The sequence below is a fragment of the Rousettus aegyptiacus genome, unplaced genomic scaffold (genome assembly GCF_014176215.1).
Source record: "Rousettus aegyptiacus isolate mRouAeg1 unplaced genomic scaffold, mRouAeg1.p scaffold_m13_p_13, whole genome shotgun sequence".
Taxonomy (NCBI): domain Eukaryota; kingdom Metazoa; phylum Chordata; class Mammalia; order Chiroptera; family Pteropodidae; genus Rousettus; species Rousettus aegyptiacus.
In genome coordinates, this window is record NW_023416288.1 from 19,680,010 (window position 1) to 19,693,602 (window position 13,593).

At 36.4% G+C, this 13,593-nt stretch overlaps 1 protein-coding gene across 6 annotated transcripts in view; it reads left to right on the top strand.

Annotated features, from left to right (window-relative positions):
- The window catches only part of DYNC1I1 (dynein cytoplasmic 1 intermediate chain 1), a 343,203-nt gene that overhangs the window by 315,055 nt on the left and 14,555 nt on the right, over positions 1-13,593 (top strand). For all 6 annotated transcript variants that reach the window (XM_016131454.2, XM_016131458.2, XM_016131455.2 and 3 more), the window contains 2 exons: positions 2,288-2,428; positions 6,543-6,668. In XM_016131454.2, the coding sequence (XP_015986940.2) occupies positions 2,288-2,428; positions 6,543-6,668 (267 nt within the window). The remainder of the gene's footprint in view (positions 1-2,287; positions 2,429-6,542; positions 6,669-13,593) is intronic.

The following is a 13,593-nucleotide window of genomic DNA, read 5'->3' on the forward strand; positions in this document are numbered from 1 at the left end:
AGAAACAGCACTAGATATTAACAGGGTAATTTATTAAGAAAATGAACATATCAAATAATAGCAGCTCCTTAGAAAATGACTAAAGCTGAATGGTCTTCTAATTTATCAAAACAAGGACTGTAGATGTGTTATGTGTTTAGTGTATGTGTGTTCCCTATGACTAAATCACTACATAATCAGTTAAACTAATAGCTGGCTTATTAAGACAGGATACCTAGAATCAACTTTTTAAAGCGTGTTTAAGTCTTTTCCGTTCTTTGACTTGAGAAAAATGTGCTACTGACATTCTTAAACAAATAGTGATTGGCTTGCTATAAAATCAAGAATTGAGGGCAAGAATAATCTTCTACTAAGTATTAGAATGTAATACCACAGGTGGTCAATGAAGCCCAGCTCCACTACACTGCATTTTTTTCCTATATTAATAAAGAAAAATGATACAATCATGCTACATTAAGGTATCATTGGATATTCAGATTTTCTGGAGAAAGTCATTTGAACCACCTAGTCCAAACAATGAAAGGAAGAAAGAAGCTACGTAACTAACAAATAGACAAATAATTTTAGCTCCAAATCACAGTACAAACATAGTATGTAACAAATATTTTGGCATAAAAAAGTTATAGAATATTAAAATACAAAACTATGAGGCTGATGTCCTTTTCACTTTTTTTGCGATCTCAATGTCATATATTTTTAAAAAATTACTCCACTTTATACTTTTTGAAATAAAAATAATTGTAGACATACACTACAATACATGGACACACACAGTGGACTGTCTAAAATATTCTGTATTGCTTTAATAGTATTACAATTGTGTTCATATCTAAGCAATGCCAAAGTAATATAATTCGTAGAAAGAGAAATCACTTATAGTTAGTACCTTAACAGGTTTTTGCATTAGGTTTAGGTTATAGAAGTTTTATTTTCTTCTCTCTGATCTTTCTCGCTTTGATTTTAGCACCTTTATTTTGTGTGTTTTACATTCACTAACAGTACACTTTGGGAGTTGGGTATAATATTTGGAGCTGATTCCCTACAGATACATTCTTCAAACATTCCATGAAGATTGTTCATATTGTATGTTATCTTATTTTAGTCTTATCACTCTGGCCTGTATAGCCATTCAGTCAAACCCATGAAGAGAGTATAGACAGCTGACTGGTTGAAGAAGACACTGGGGGGGAGGGGAGGGGAAACTCCCATTGTTTAGATTTCTGTCAGAGGGTATAAGAATACTTAATTTCTTTTATCTCTAGGGCTTTCATTATCATTTAAATTTCATTTTACATTAATTGATCGGGGATTAGTAAAGCCATTATGCAGAAATTAGAATAAGACATGCCAGATGGAATGAATAATTCATGAAGTCCAATTACGTTTTATTTCTGGTGTACTTTAAAACTTGCCTCTGACTTCTGTGCTATTTTGATGTGACAATATTCATTGGAAACCAAGAGTGCCATTTTAATTTATTGTATCCCTCTGGAGTGGAAGCATTTGTATGCAATGGGGATGTGCTAATGCATTTCCCCAAAAAACAATTTCTGGGCTCTTGGAAACACTGGTGATTTAGAAAATATGGTTCGTCTTCTACGAAGGTTCAGGGGTGGTACATTAAGCCACGCTAGCCCACCTGAGTTGGATGAACTGGCACTAGATGGGGTCTTAGAACCTTGAGATTTTTCACCTCCCAGAAGAGCTACAAATCCCTTTAAAATTTGTGTTCCCATTCCCCACCACAAAGGAACCATTAAAGTGTAAATTTGGTCTAGGATTGGACTAGGAGCAGAGTTGCAGCTACAGACAATGGCCACGAGGTGGCAGGAGTTGCCTTCCATGCAAAGGGTTCGGGGGCCGCCGGGGCCGCCGGGACCGCTGGGGCTTGTAGAACATCCCCGCCGGTCTGATGCCGGTAGAAGGGCCACGATTGGGTTCGGGCTCCGAGCAACTCGCGGAGCGTAGCCCAGCGAAGATTCCGAGTTAATGGGCAGTCCCGTCCACCTGTCTGGAATGTCTCGGACGACTGTGTCTGAATCAGCCTCCTCTAGTCCGTTTCAGCCCCCAGCCCCTTAAGAGCACCCCTCCCCTACCCCCTCCCGGTATTTATGTATGCTACTGGACAGTTGTATTCACATTAAAGCTGCGGCTCACCTTCTCGAGGACTTTCATCTCGGGAAGTTTTATGACACTTTGTGAATGTGCAAAGTTTTTAATTAGGCTCACTAGACAGCCCGAGGCAGCGGCAGCGCCACAAAGTCTTCACGGTCTCTCTGCTTTACAGCACAACAAGCCGCTCTACTCCTTTGAAGACAATGCAGACTATGTGTACGATGTCATGTGGTCCCCCGTGCATCCCGCGCTCTTTGCCTGCGTGGACGGGATGGGGCGATTGGACCTCTGGAACCTCAACAATGACACCGAGGTGAGCGGCGGCGCAGGCGCTGGGGCCGGGAGGGCTGGGAGTGGGGCGCAGTCGGCCTCTCTCGGTCTCCCCCTCTCTGTCTCCAAAACGGCCGTTTTATGCACAGACCCTCCACTTGCAGCAGGGCTGCCGACCCTCCCAATTCTTGACTGCTCTGAAGGAAACTGATGGATGCATTGGCCAAAAAATCATCTCATCTCACTTCGTTCCTAACCCATGGCAGATCCTGGTCAATTGAGGACCCTTCTTTGCACAGAGCAAAACGATATGTATTCATACTTTTCTCCAAGGGAAAGAACACACAGGCATATTTCAGAATGGTGTTGAAATAACTCTATTGGCAAACATTTGGAAAAATAAGCTTTGTGGACACTGACTTTAGATTGGGCTTTTAGAAAGAGTGATTTGTCAGTGTTTGCTATTTGTTGAATTCCTATTTTAAATCCATAAAAGATTCTGTTGACTGTTTTTGTTTAGAACTAGGATCCATTAGATTTTTACAAGGTGAATAATTCTTGTCTAAGGCATTGAATTCACAGGCAGACTTTTGCAATAGTTTCTAACTCGGAACATGTATGTTAAACTCGGTATTTTTTTTTTAATTGGGATTTTAACACATCACATTTAGAGTGCTTCACAAGTGAAAAATAGCCATTTTAAAAAATGACAATAAAAAAACATTCTTTTTAAAAGTTAGATTATATATATTTATGTTTTAAAAATTATGCCATGTGCATTATTCCACTCAAAATTATTGAAGTGCTAATTCAGCTACTGGGAGGTTTTGTTGGTTTTTTAAATTATGAATATTAAATGTCTTTCAATTTAATAAAATAAAATGATCTCTTCATTTCCTTCAGAGCAGCCCTCCATAAATAAGAATAGACAGGTAAGAGAAGAAATGCTGCAAACTACACGTCAAGTGGAGAAAAAGAGAAAGCTCTTTTGAAGTGTTTTGAGCAGGAAACAGTTCAGCCTTTTTAATTAGAAAACCTACAGCTGGAGGATATGAGGAAGAGCACCCCCCCCCCAGTATTTTTTGAGGGAGGGGGTTGACAAATATCCTTCAGGTGTTATTACTGAGTCATTGTATCGTGCAAGATTATAAATACCTATAACCAATGCCAAATGGTTATCTTTTTAAAATATTTCAATTTAAGTCTATTTTTCCTTTTGGATAAGAAGGGAACCAAAATCAAGAACTATATGACAAGGATAAGGGTTACGTAATAAAGCATCTTTGAAAACAATCAAAAAGCATGAATGTGTTCAGTGACCATCTTTTTGGATGCCGAAATGTTTACAACATTATTGCTTTTAATAGAAAGATGTTATTAACTCCACATTGTAATGGTTTCCCAAAGCCTTTCATCACTGTTGATTAAAATCATATTGTCTCTATCTGCTAGAATAAACTCATTCACTTAGAGCAACCAAAAAACACATTTTCCAGATTGACTCAGGAGAGGCCCCATATCAGAAATCATATTTAGTAGAAATGACATTTAGGTAATACAGAACTATAATGCAATGCAGTGAGTGTTCTCTAAACTCCATAATAATTCCTACGTAACCATTTTTTTTTAATCTGCTTTTTAGTTAAAATGAAATTAATGTCTCAACATTGCCAAACATAATTATTTTCCCCTTCTTTTTCTCTAGGTATCAAGAGACAACCACATAAAAGTTTTATAGCTTAACATTTCAAAAAATCATTACTGGGCATGCGAACCATTTAGTTTCGTGGTAAACATAATTCTGCTTTCACAATAATAGTCTATATATATATATTCAGGCTGGTTCAAATCCAGTAGTGAGCTGAACATTTTTGAAAACCCTGAAATCATTTTTACCTTCTTTCAAGTTGAACAAGTTTCAGATATTTGTCAGATTAGGAACTAGATTTGTTAAAAAAAAAAAAAAAGAAAGAAAGAAAAGAAAAGAAAAGAAAAGAAAGAACAAGAAAGAAAGAAAGAAAAAGAAAGAACCTGAAATCTCAGTGTTTTGTTGTCATTCAAATTACTGTACTTTAAGACCAAGTTACCCAACTGCTCCTACACAGATAGTTCATATTCACCTACCTCAGGATCGTGCACAACGGAGAAATTTGTGCTGTACAGAGCCTGTCTTTGCAATTGCAATGATTGAGCCTTTAAAAAAATGTGAAAATATTTGTGAAACCAAAGTAAAAGGATGAGAGAGGCAGAGACGATATATGGATTATTTTCATTAAAGATTCATCAATTTTTGTAAGGTTATTACCGGTCAAATTAATAAAATATATTTTGTCATTTCCTTCATATATTTGATAATTTATTAGCACATATTATAGGCCGTGATAGTCATTTTTTATCACTTAGATTATCTATGAAAAGAAAGTATTTTAAAATGGTTAGAATATTAATTGTTTCACTTTGCTACATTACTTAATTCCAAATAAATAAAATTCTTTAAAATTTATTAAGCATAATTTAAAATGTATTAAAAATCGGTTTCTTCGGAGTGACTAATTTTTATCATATTTATATTAAGATTAAACATTTTAATTCATTTTTGAAATTGTTCATAGATAAAATCCAATACTGAATGAAGTTTAAGTAAAGTATAATCCTGTATGATTTCTCTAAATTATGGAGTTAAAAATTAACTCTGAGATTCTATAGCTGAATCTCAGATTTGTTTTCTGAGCAGCACACTAATATTAAAGCATATTGACAGAATTATGGTCCATCTAAATTCATTGTTTTGGCCTTTGAAAGGTTGGTTAAAAACGCAGGCTCCAGCCTGCACAGCAAGTACCTTTATTGTATAAATTGTGCCTTTAAAAATAAATAAATAAATAGATAAATGAGCTGGGGGACTTTCGTTTTACATTTTTGCTCACAAGTGGCATACCGTGATTTAAGCAGGTAAAGAATCTCTATTGATTTCAAGATTAAGTGTAAACACAGATCCTTACCTATGATGGAGTTTTTGTTGCTATTTTGAAGATAGGTATTGGGTCAATAATCTCATATAAACACACGGTTTCGATTCCCTGAGTAACAGATGAATGGGAGTCTGAGGCACAGTCCATGTCCTGCTTCCATCCTGACCTGACACATCCCTTAGACACAGGTCTCAGGCAGCCCTGTGACATGTTCTCGGTGGCCCTCTTTACATTTTTTTTCCTTTTGTTTTAACATTTACCATTTTCGTTTTTAATAGCTCGTTGTCATTTCTTATTCCGCATTCTTGTAGAAGACACAGAAATCTTATCTTTACATGCGTTACAAACGTTCAGCCTTAAAGACGAGAGTTCACACACAACACTGATGATAGAAGAGCCGCAGACCTACTAAAATTCTTTTTTTCAAATACTGAGGTTCTTGTACCAAATATTGCAGGTTTCATTTCAGCAACTCCAGTTCACTTTAATAATGATTATTGTAACTATCAAAGTCGTTGGATTTTGGGTATTTATGAAAGAAGGAATAAGACCTTTTCTACAGTAGGTGCTCCGTTCTACCGGGATATAACCCAGGAGCACTGCCTCCACCCTGGTACTGCCAGGAGGAGGAAAAACAGAAAGAAAAACAAGAGGAGAATTTGAGTTTTTGAAGTTTTTCACCTGCATACTTTTTCTTCTTCTGATCTTCCCCTCCCCGATGAGGTTTTGAGGGATCAATACCAATTTTTCCCTGAAAACCCATATTAACATAATTTTATTCCACCATACACTCCCCCTTCTTGCGTTTTATAGTATCCTTAATCTGGGTAAATCCTGAAATCTCTCCATCGATCCATAAATCATGACTCAATCCTGAAGTATCACATTTAGCTGCTGTGCTTGTTTGAATGTTGGATGTAACCCGGCACAATCCACAGAAACATTTATGTCCTTCGGTGCCCATTGATCGTGGAAAAAGACTCTCCCTCTTTTCTTTTTTCATTAAAGTGTCTCCTCTCTACCCCTTAATACAGTGGAGCATATGGTTTAAGCACAATGAATTTTTTCACTTCTGCACGAGGCACGTATATTATTACTTCATGCGCATGAAGGCAGTGGTGACTCAGCCAGTGAAACATATATTTAAATTCTTATTCAGAGATTCTTTCGTAACCTCTTTGGCAGGTTCCAACAGCAAGTGTGGCCATCGAGGGGGCGTCTGCCCTCAACCGTGTGCGTTGGGCTCAAGCTGGCAAAGAAGTTGCTGTTGGAGACTCAGAAGGCCGTATTTGGGTCTACGACGTTGGAGAGGTACATGTTTTTGGGTTCAGGGGTTTTAGGTTTGTTTTTTTTGTTTTAGTTTTTCATTCACCTAGTTTAAAGACCTGGTGAAATTATTGATAAGACCTTGTGGGACAACAGCCCTCCTGAGTGCGTTTGCAAATTTCTACTGACTTCAGTGGGAGTCGGTGAGACTTCCTTGGGGCCTCATTTGGTCTTCTCTCTCCACGCACAGGACACTGTAGTTAATGATCCAGGCTCTCTTCGGAGTGCTGCAGGATTAATTCCCAGGTATCCTGTGGTGAAGCATTGGCACTTCCCACCAATTTCATGACAATGACAAGTTTGCCAAATTTGTCATGCTAACTTTGAGTTTAGAATTTGTTGTTTACTTTGAAAAGTCAAGTTGTAGTTGATATGTTCAATTAAAATGTACATTATTACTCTTTAATTAAAATGTAGCCAATTAAAAAGGCTGGGGTGAGTCAGAGTTTTGTACCATTTTTATGCTATTCAAAGTTATTATATGAAATATATACCTCTCTGGTATATCTTGTTACATTATATGTAAAGTATTACTGAATATCCTGGCACATATGAAAGTAAAGAAACGCCATCTTTTATTTCAGTTAAATCTCCTTGTTATACTACCTTATATATTACATTTCGACTGTACTGAAGCATATCTGTTTATTTTTACTATATGAGAAAGTGTTGACAAAACCTTCATTTCTGATGAGGTTAAAGAATTTTTTCCTTTAAAGACAGAAAATGTTAAATCAAGCAAAACAAAACAAGAGTGTTATGTAATGCTTTTTTGGCATAATATGAATGAACATTTGCATTTCAGTGAGAAAATATACCACATTTGTGTGCATAAAGCCCTAGACCTAGGAAGTGCTCTGTGAGTGCCTAGTTGATTGGCTTAGCTGAAATGGTTCTTTATGGTTTCATCAATCAACATTCTATAAATTTGGCAATCCTAGATGGTTTGTTCTACAAAGGAACTTTTTATGACATATCATATACTGCTGTATGGTAGAACTGATTGTGTTGAAACAGATGGACGACTTTGTTTGTTTTTAATTCAAACAGAGACAAAAACAAAATTATTTTAGAGATAGTAATATTCTATTTGGGATGTGCAACTCTAAGTAAAAAACAGCTAGAAGAATCTGTCAGTCTTACTGCATGTTATCTGTTTCATTAGACACTTCCTTAATTATACTCCTGATGCCATAAGCTGAGTCATTCTAATGGCAACAGAGCCTCTGTTAATATTTATCCCCAATGTTGAAGATGCAAATGGTCTGGTGATTACTGATGCAGTTTAGAGTCTGTAGGAAAGAGAATATACTCTGAATCAAAAATATTACTGGTAGTTTTACGGCACTATTTTCAAGGACTATTTTTATATTCGGCGCATCTTTTTCATGGTCTTCATCAAAATAAAACTAAACAACAACAAAAATAAGTACTCTTCATCGGTCCATTTACTAAAAAGTACAAAATCTAGCAAATAAGGAGAATATAAAGAAACAAACAAGATTTCTTTCTCTCTTTCTTTGTTTATAACAAGTGTAATTGTGGGAGACAGATAAATGTGGAGACAGCTCAGAGATGAAATGGTGGAAAGAATAGATGAAACTTAAAATTTTTTTTCTCCACCACCCTTGCTTATACATAATGTCCCTTAACTCTCTAAGGTTATATGCAACATTAATTATTTTATTCAAGAGGACTGAAAACCAGCATAGTTTAACAATCTAATTTATTTTTAAAAAGACATTTTGAAAGTCTTTATTGACCACAAATATTATATATAAATATATATGTAATAAATATGCATATACTTGTGGTTTTTATATGTACTATATGTAATATATATATATGTACATACATACATACATACATATACATACCCACACTATCTCTATGCAATAAGAAAGCACAATATAATACACACAGAATTTTCTGCGATAAAGTGATTTTATCATCTATGGGCAGGATAACTTGAATATGACTCATTTTGGGGAGTATAAATGATTTTGAAAAAGTTGCTTTGGTTGATGTGTGGCTGCTAAAACTTCTTGCTAGGTTGCTATCATCATTTCTAAATTGTAAAGTCTTGTTATACTCGTATTTCTACTATCGAACTGGCAGGTCAGGCTGGTTTTCATTTTTGTATTATTGTCCTTACTTTTCTAAGTGATATTACAGACTATAGAAATGTCTGCAACTATCGGCCAGTCTCGTCTATTGTCTGGAGTCTAGACAGGCTATAGAAAAATCTCTGTGACATGTAATAGGCCAAACAATTTGTAGGGTTGTTTATCCCTACAAATTTACTACCAGGAGGGGAAAAAAAAGGATATACGATTTTATCGAGAGTAGGTAATTTTATAATCTTCTAGCCCTTTTCTGAATGACCAAAATTCAGGATAGGTTTATACATTTGAACAGCTCTTTCTTTCTGTATTGTCTGATCATATACAAAGCAACCTAAAGCTCAGAAAAACTCAGATTTAACAAGATAAATTTGTCTTATAGTTTTGTTCCTTCCCCCCCCTCCCCCCAAGTATTTTTGTAAGGTGTTTACAAATTTCCCTCATATTTATTTCTGGGGAAAAAGAAAGGTTGTCAGGGTTCCTTTTTCTCTTTGCTTGTCTCTATGCCCTATTCTAAATGCCTGAAGACTAACACTGGAGAGGCTCCCGGTACTCACTAATAGGAAAGATGCCTTGTCTACAGCTGAGCTCAGCTGAAGCCTGCTTCTGAGAGATGGTACATTACTTCGTGGGCAAATGCCACTATTGTTGTCATTACCACTGTCTCCCTCACTGGCCTAGAATCAACAGAGCATAACTGTACTTCGGAGCCAAGGGTACTCTTCAATAGTGTCTCCCCAGACTTCCAAATTCCCTAAACTGCGGAAAGCCAGAAGAAGTGCCTTCACAGCAAGCTGGCACATTTAGAATTTGAAATCAAATTCTAAGGCTGGTGCACGGCTGATGAGAGGGAAGGGTTTTGAGCAGGAAGTGATTAGAAAAGGGAAAAAATGTAGAGAAAGGAAACAATATGGCACTGAGGATCGAAGTGCCAGTAAACCGTGCTACCATTATCTGCATTCGGAACTGGTCCTCTGGTCCTCATTGAAGCCAAACACCTCACTAGGGTCATGCTGGCCTTTGGATGGAAAGCCTTGCTTTGTGGAACCTTCTAGGAAAGAAGACGAAATACTTTTCAATAAGCCTTATAATACAATCTGTATAAGAAAGTAAATGGTAGTTTCTGGAGTACACTTTGTTTTCCTTGGGACCTGAGTGCATTGAGTAAGTGTCTGTAGGAAGATACCTCACATTTATTCTCCCATGGTTGATTTAACTGAGACATCTATTAGGCCGAGAAGAAAGGAGTGGGCAGCAGGCTACCTTTTGCCAAGATCCTGTTTCAGGGGTGAGGTTGGTTTCATGGTTGTGCAACCTGTATAGTCTCATACAGCCCTATGTTTAGAAGGGTCCCAAGCTTGGTTTTAATGCTCTCCTATCGTTGTCTTGCAATTGTTAAGGAAATATTCAACAAGGCACCCCCCCCCCCATTTTAATTTTGCACTGGGTCCTGCAAATTATGTAGCCAATCCTGCCCATGAGAGTATTGCTTTTAATACTACTCACAATGCAAATCAGAAATGAAAAGTTTTGACCTTTATCTAGACCATTAGGAAGGAGAAATTTTTAGAAATGTGGTTAAATGTAGCACATGCCATGTGTTCTTCTTATTACCTGTTTCTTAAGACTACTTTAAAAACATTGAATGAAATAGTAATGACTTTACATTATTAACATCACGAGACCCATAAAAATAGAGCTGAAACCATACTGGATATTCTAATTCTCCTTCCCACAACCATGTTTTGATCACATCATAATTTTAACTGAAAGTATAGTAAAGTTTTGGGAAAGATCTCTGTGATGCTTACTGCAGTTGGGAGTGGAGAAGAACAGCCTTTTCCTATCCAGTGCATTGTCAAGAACTCCCTGGGAGACTTCTGTGACTACCCGTGGAGACATCCTCATCAAGTCCAGGTATATGCGCCTTCTGGTGAGACTGACACCCAACCAGAAGGGCGCTGCCGAAAGGGACTCTGGTGTCACCAGTCATTAACGGTCGTCTGCCTCATCTCCTGTCCCAGCTGAGGCTGCAGCTGCTGCAGGGAGTCCCAGCACAGTGTCCCCATGATCATGCCCTCCTCTATTATGTACGATTATCCTCCACGATTTTTAAGATGATGGCAGAGAGCAGTGGCTTGATTCCAGATTTACTGATATGATTTATTATGAAGTTCTGAAAGAGTAAATAAATAGAGGATTGTGTATGAGCTCACTGAAATCACTGAATTGAGTTTGTCCATTCCTCTCGCCCATTTTTCTTTTTGTTTTATTTAAATGACAAAGGTATGAATAGTATCTTCGGTCCTATGACTAAGGAGGTAAAACATAAAACAGCAATGTTTTCAGGTAGGCCACATGATGCTTTGTTTATATAGCACACACTTTGGGTTGTTTGATTTCAGCATTGTATCTGGAAATAACACTGTACACATTTATTTTCACAGATAGGGGTCTATTTTCTTTGCAGAGCAGGTGCTTAACTCCCATTAGCATAAATGGAATTTATGTGAATTCAATGAAATACGGAGAGGACCCCTTTTATTTGGCTATAATTTTTATTCTATTTGTACATCTTAAAAGTTACTTAAATAGACAGTGGTTGCATGCACCATTGAAATTTTCTACGTTCTAAAATAAAAAATGAGCCTAGCTCTTGAATAAGTTTTGAGGATTTTTCTCTCCAGACTATAGAATTGCGGTCTGTTTGTTTTGGAGCTGTATGTCTCCATTCAACTAATTGGAATACAGGTAAGATAACAAGTCATAAATTAACTACAAATATAACCTGAAAACGCGGAGCATATTTTGCTTCAGAATACACTTGTAGAGAACTGTTAATCATTGTTGGATTTTTAAAAATGACATGTGAACATACATTTTTATTTTCATTCTAAAGAATTTTGATTTTATTCTAAAGAATTAAAAATAAAAATTACTCGCTGCCGTGGCTCCTTTACTGAATAGCAAGCTTTCCTATATACGTGGAGCCGATTTTAATAACACATGGGCCAGTGAGTATAGACTTATTCACGTGTCCTGATGATTGATAGTCAGCCTATCTACCTGTCTTCCTTGCAGATGTGTTTTATAGAAAGCCGTTGCCATTGTTAATGCTTCAGTGCTGGCACACAGACACAGCTGTCATAAATATCCCCTAACCACTATGTTTGCTGCTTATCTGAATTAGTTAGAATGCTGTTTGCAGCTCCAGTTTTGAAAGAAGCAGTTTATCTTCCACCTCCTATTATTTCGTTTCCCATTAACCTCTTCCAAGGAAGATTTTGTTTTCAGTTGTGAAAAATACACAGAAGTTTCGATCCACGATTATATTTCTGCAGTAGTCAAATGTTAAAATTCCGAAACCATTCTCAGCTTAAATAAGAATTTGAAAAATAAAATGGGAACTTAAAAACTGTGATTTGGGAGATGACTCAATCTTATTGCCCTAGCTTTATTTGTCCCTTATCCTATCGACTAATTACCTAAGAAAACATTCATCTTTACAGTTTAACCCTGAACTTTGGCAATGTTTCAGGTGCCTTGTTTGATATGACTATTTGGGGGCCAAAGGAATAGTGGTCATTTTACCATAAATTTTAGTAAATACAATAAATTTGACATTTGTTAGTATATTAAAAGGACCTTGAAAAATTCTAGGACAGGAAAAATGCAGATAAATAAGATAGATCCAATGTAACTGCTCAAAATGTAAAGCAGGGTTTAAGTGTTTATTTGAAGATATTTTAAAACTGAAATGAAAAATTAGAATGAAAAGTTTATATGGAATCCCAACAAAAAAAAAATGATCTATGTAATGTGGTTTGGAATGACAGTCAAGGTGTAATATACAATGACTATTGAAAAATGCCTCACACAGTTTTCATAACCAGCTAAAATAAGAATAAAAGAGATGAGCCATTTCTCTTGCACTTTAAAGAGCAGATTGATATAGTAGCATCTGAGAAACTGGAAGTGCTGGGAGTTATAAAGGATTTGAGTGACACAAAATAAATAAAATGCATTTATGGTTTTAAAGTGGATTACACTTAAGCAATAATTGTTTGCTTTATGGAACTATTTCATGTTTTCAGGTAGGACAGGGCCTTCATCAATTTTCCACAAGAAGTTTGTGTCCCGAATATAAATAAACCCCCTCTGTAGGGAAGAAGGTGTACAGAACACAAAATATGAAGTTAAACTGAGATTTTTGTGGTTTACTCAAATAAGAGTTCCTTAATGAAAAAGAGCTGCATTTGAAATCAGACAATTTAATTATTATGCTTTATCCCTGCTGCTGACGAATCTGAGAGCATGGCTAAGCTCTGGCAGCCTCCAGAAGAAGAGAAAGCAAAGCTGAGCTTAGCTACCCTACGTCCAGTTAGAATCACCCCAAACACTAGTGTTTCTCTTTAAGTAAGTGTGGTCATAAGCTGCTAGATGCTTGGAGGTTTTTGCCAGTACCAGCTTATTCTTCATTGGAGGAACAATATTTTTCCTTGAGCTTATGAGAAACACTTCTTTGGGTTTTTTCTTCATGGAAAAGAAAAGGCTTTGGCATAAACTATTCCGTGATGCCAAATATTCAGATAAAAAATGAAAATGCAAATACTTAGTTCTGCTGATAAGATCTAGATATTGATGACCTAGAAACAAAATCATCAGAATTCTCCACTGGACTTTGCAGTTTTTACCTGGATTTTTATTATCATAGCCACAACATTGTTCAGTTAAGTCAAAAGGCACAAAAACATGTTTGTATGGGGTACCAATAAAAATAATTATAA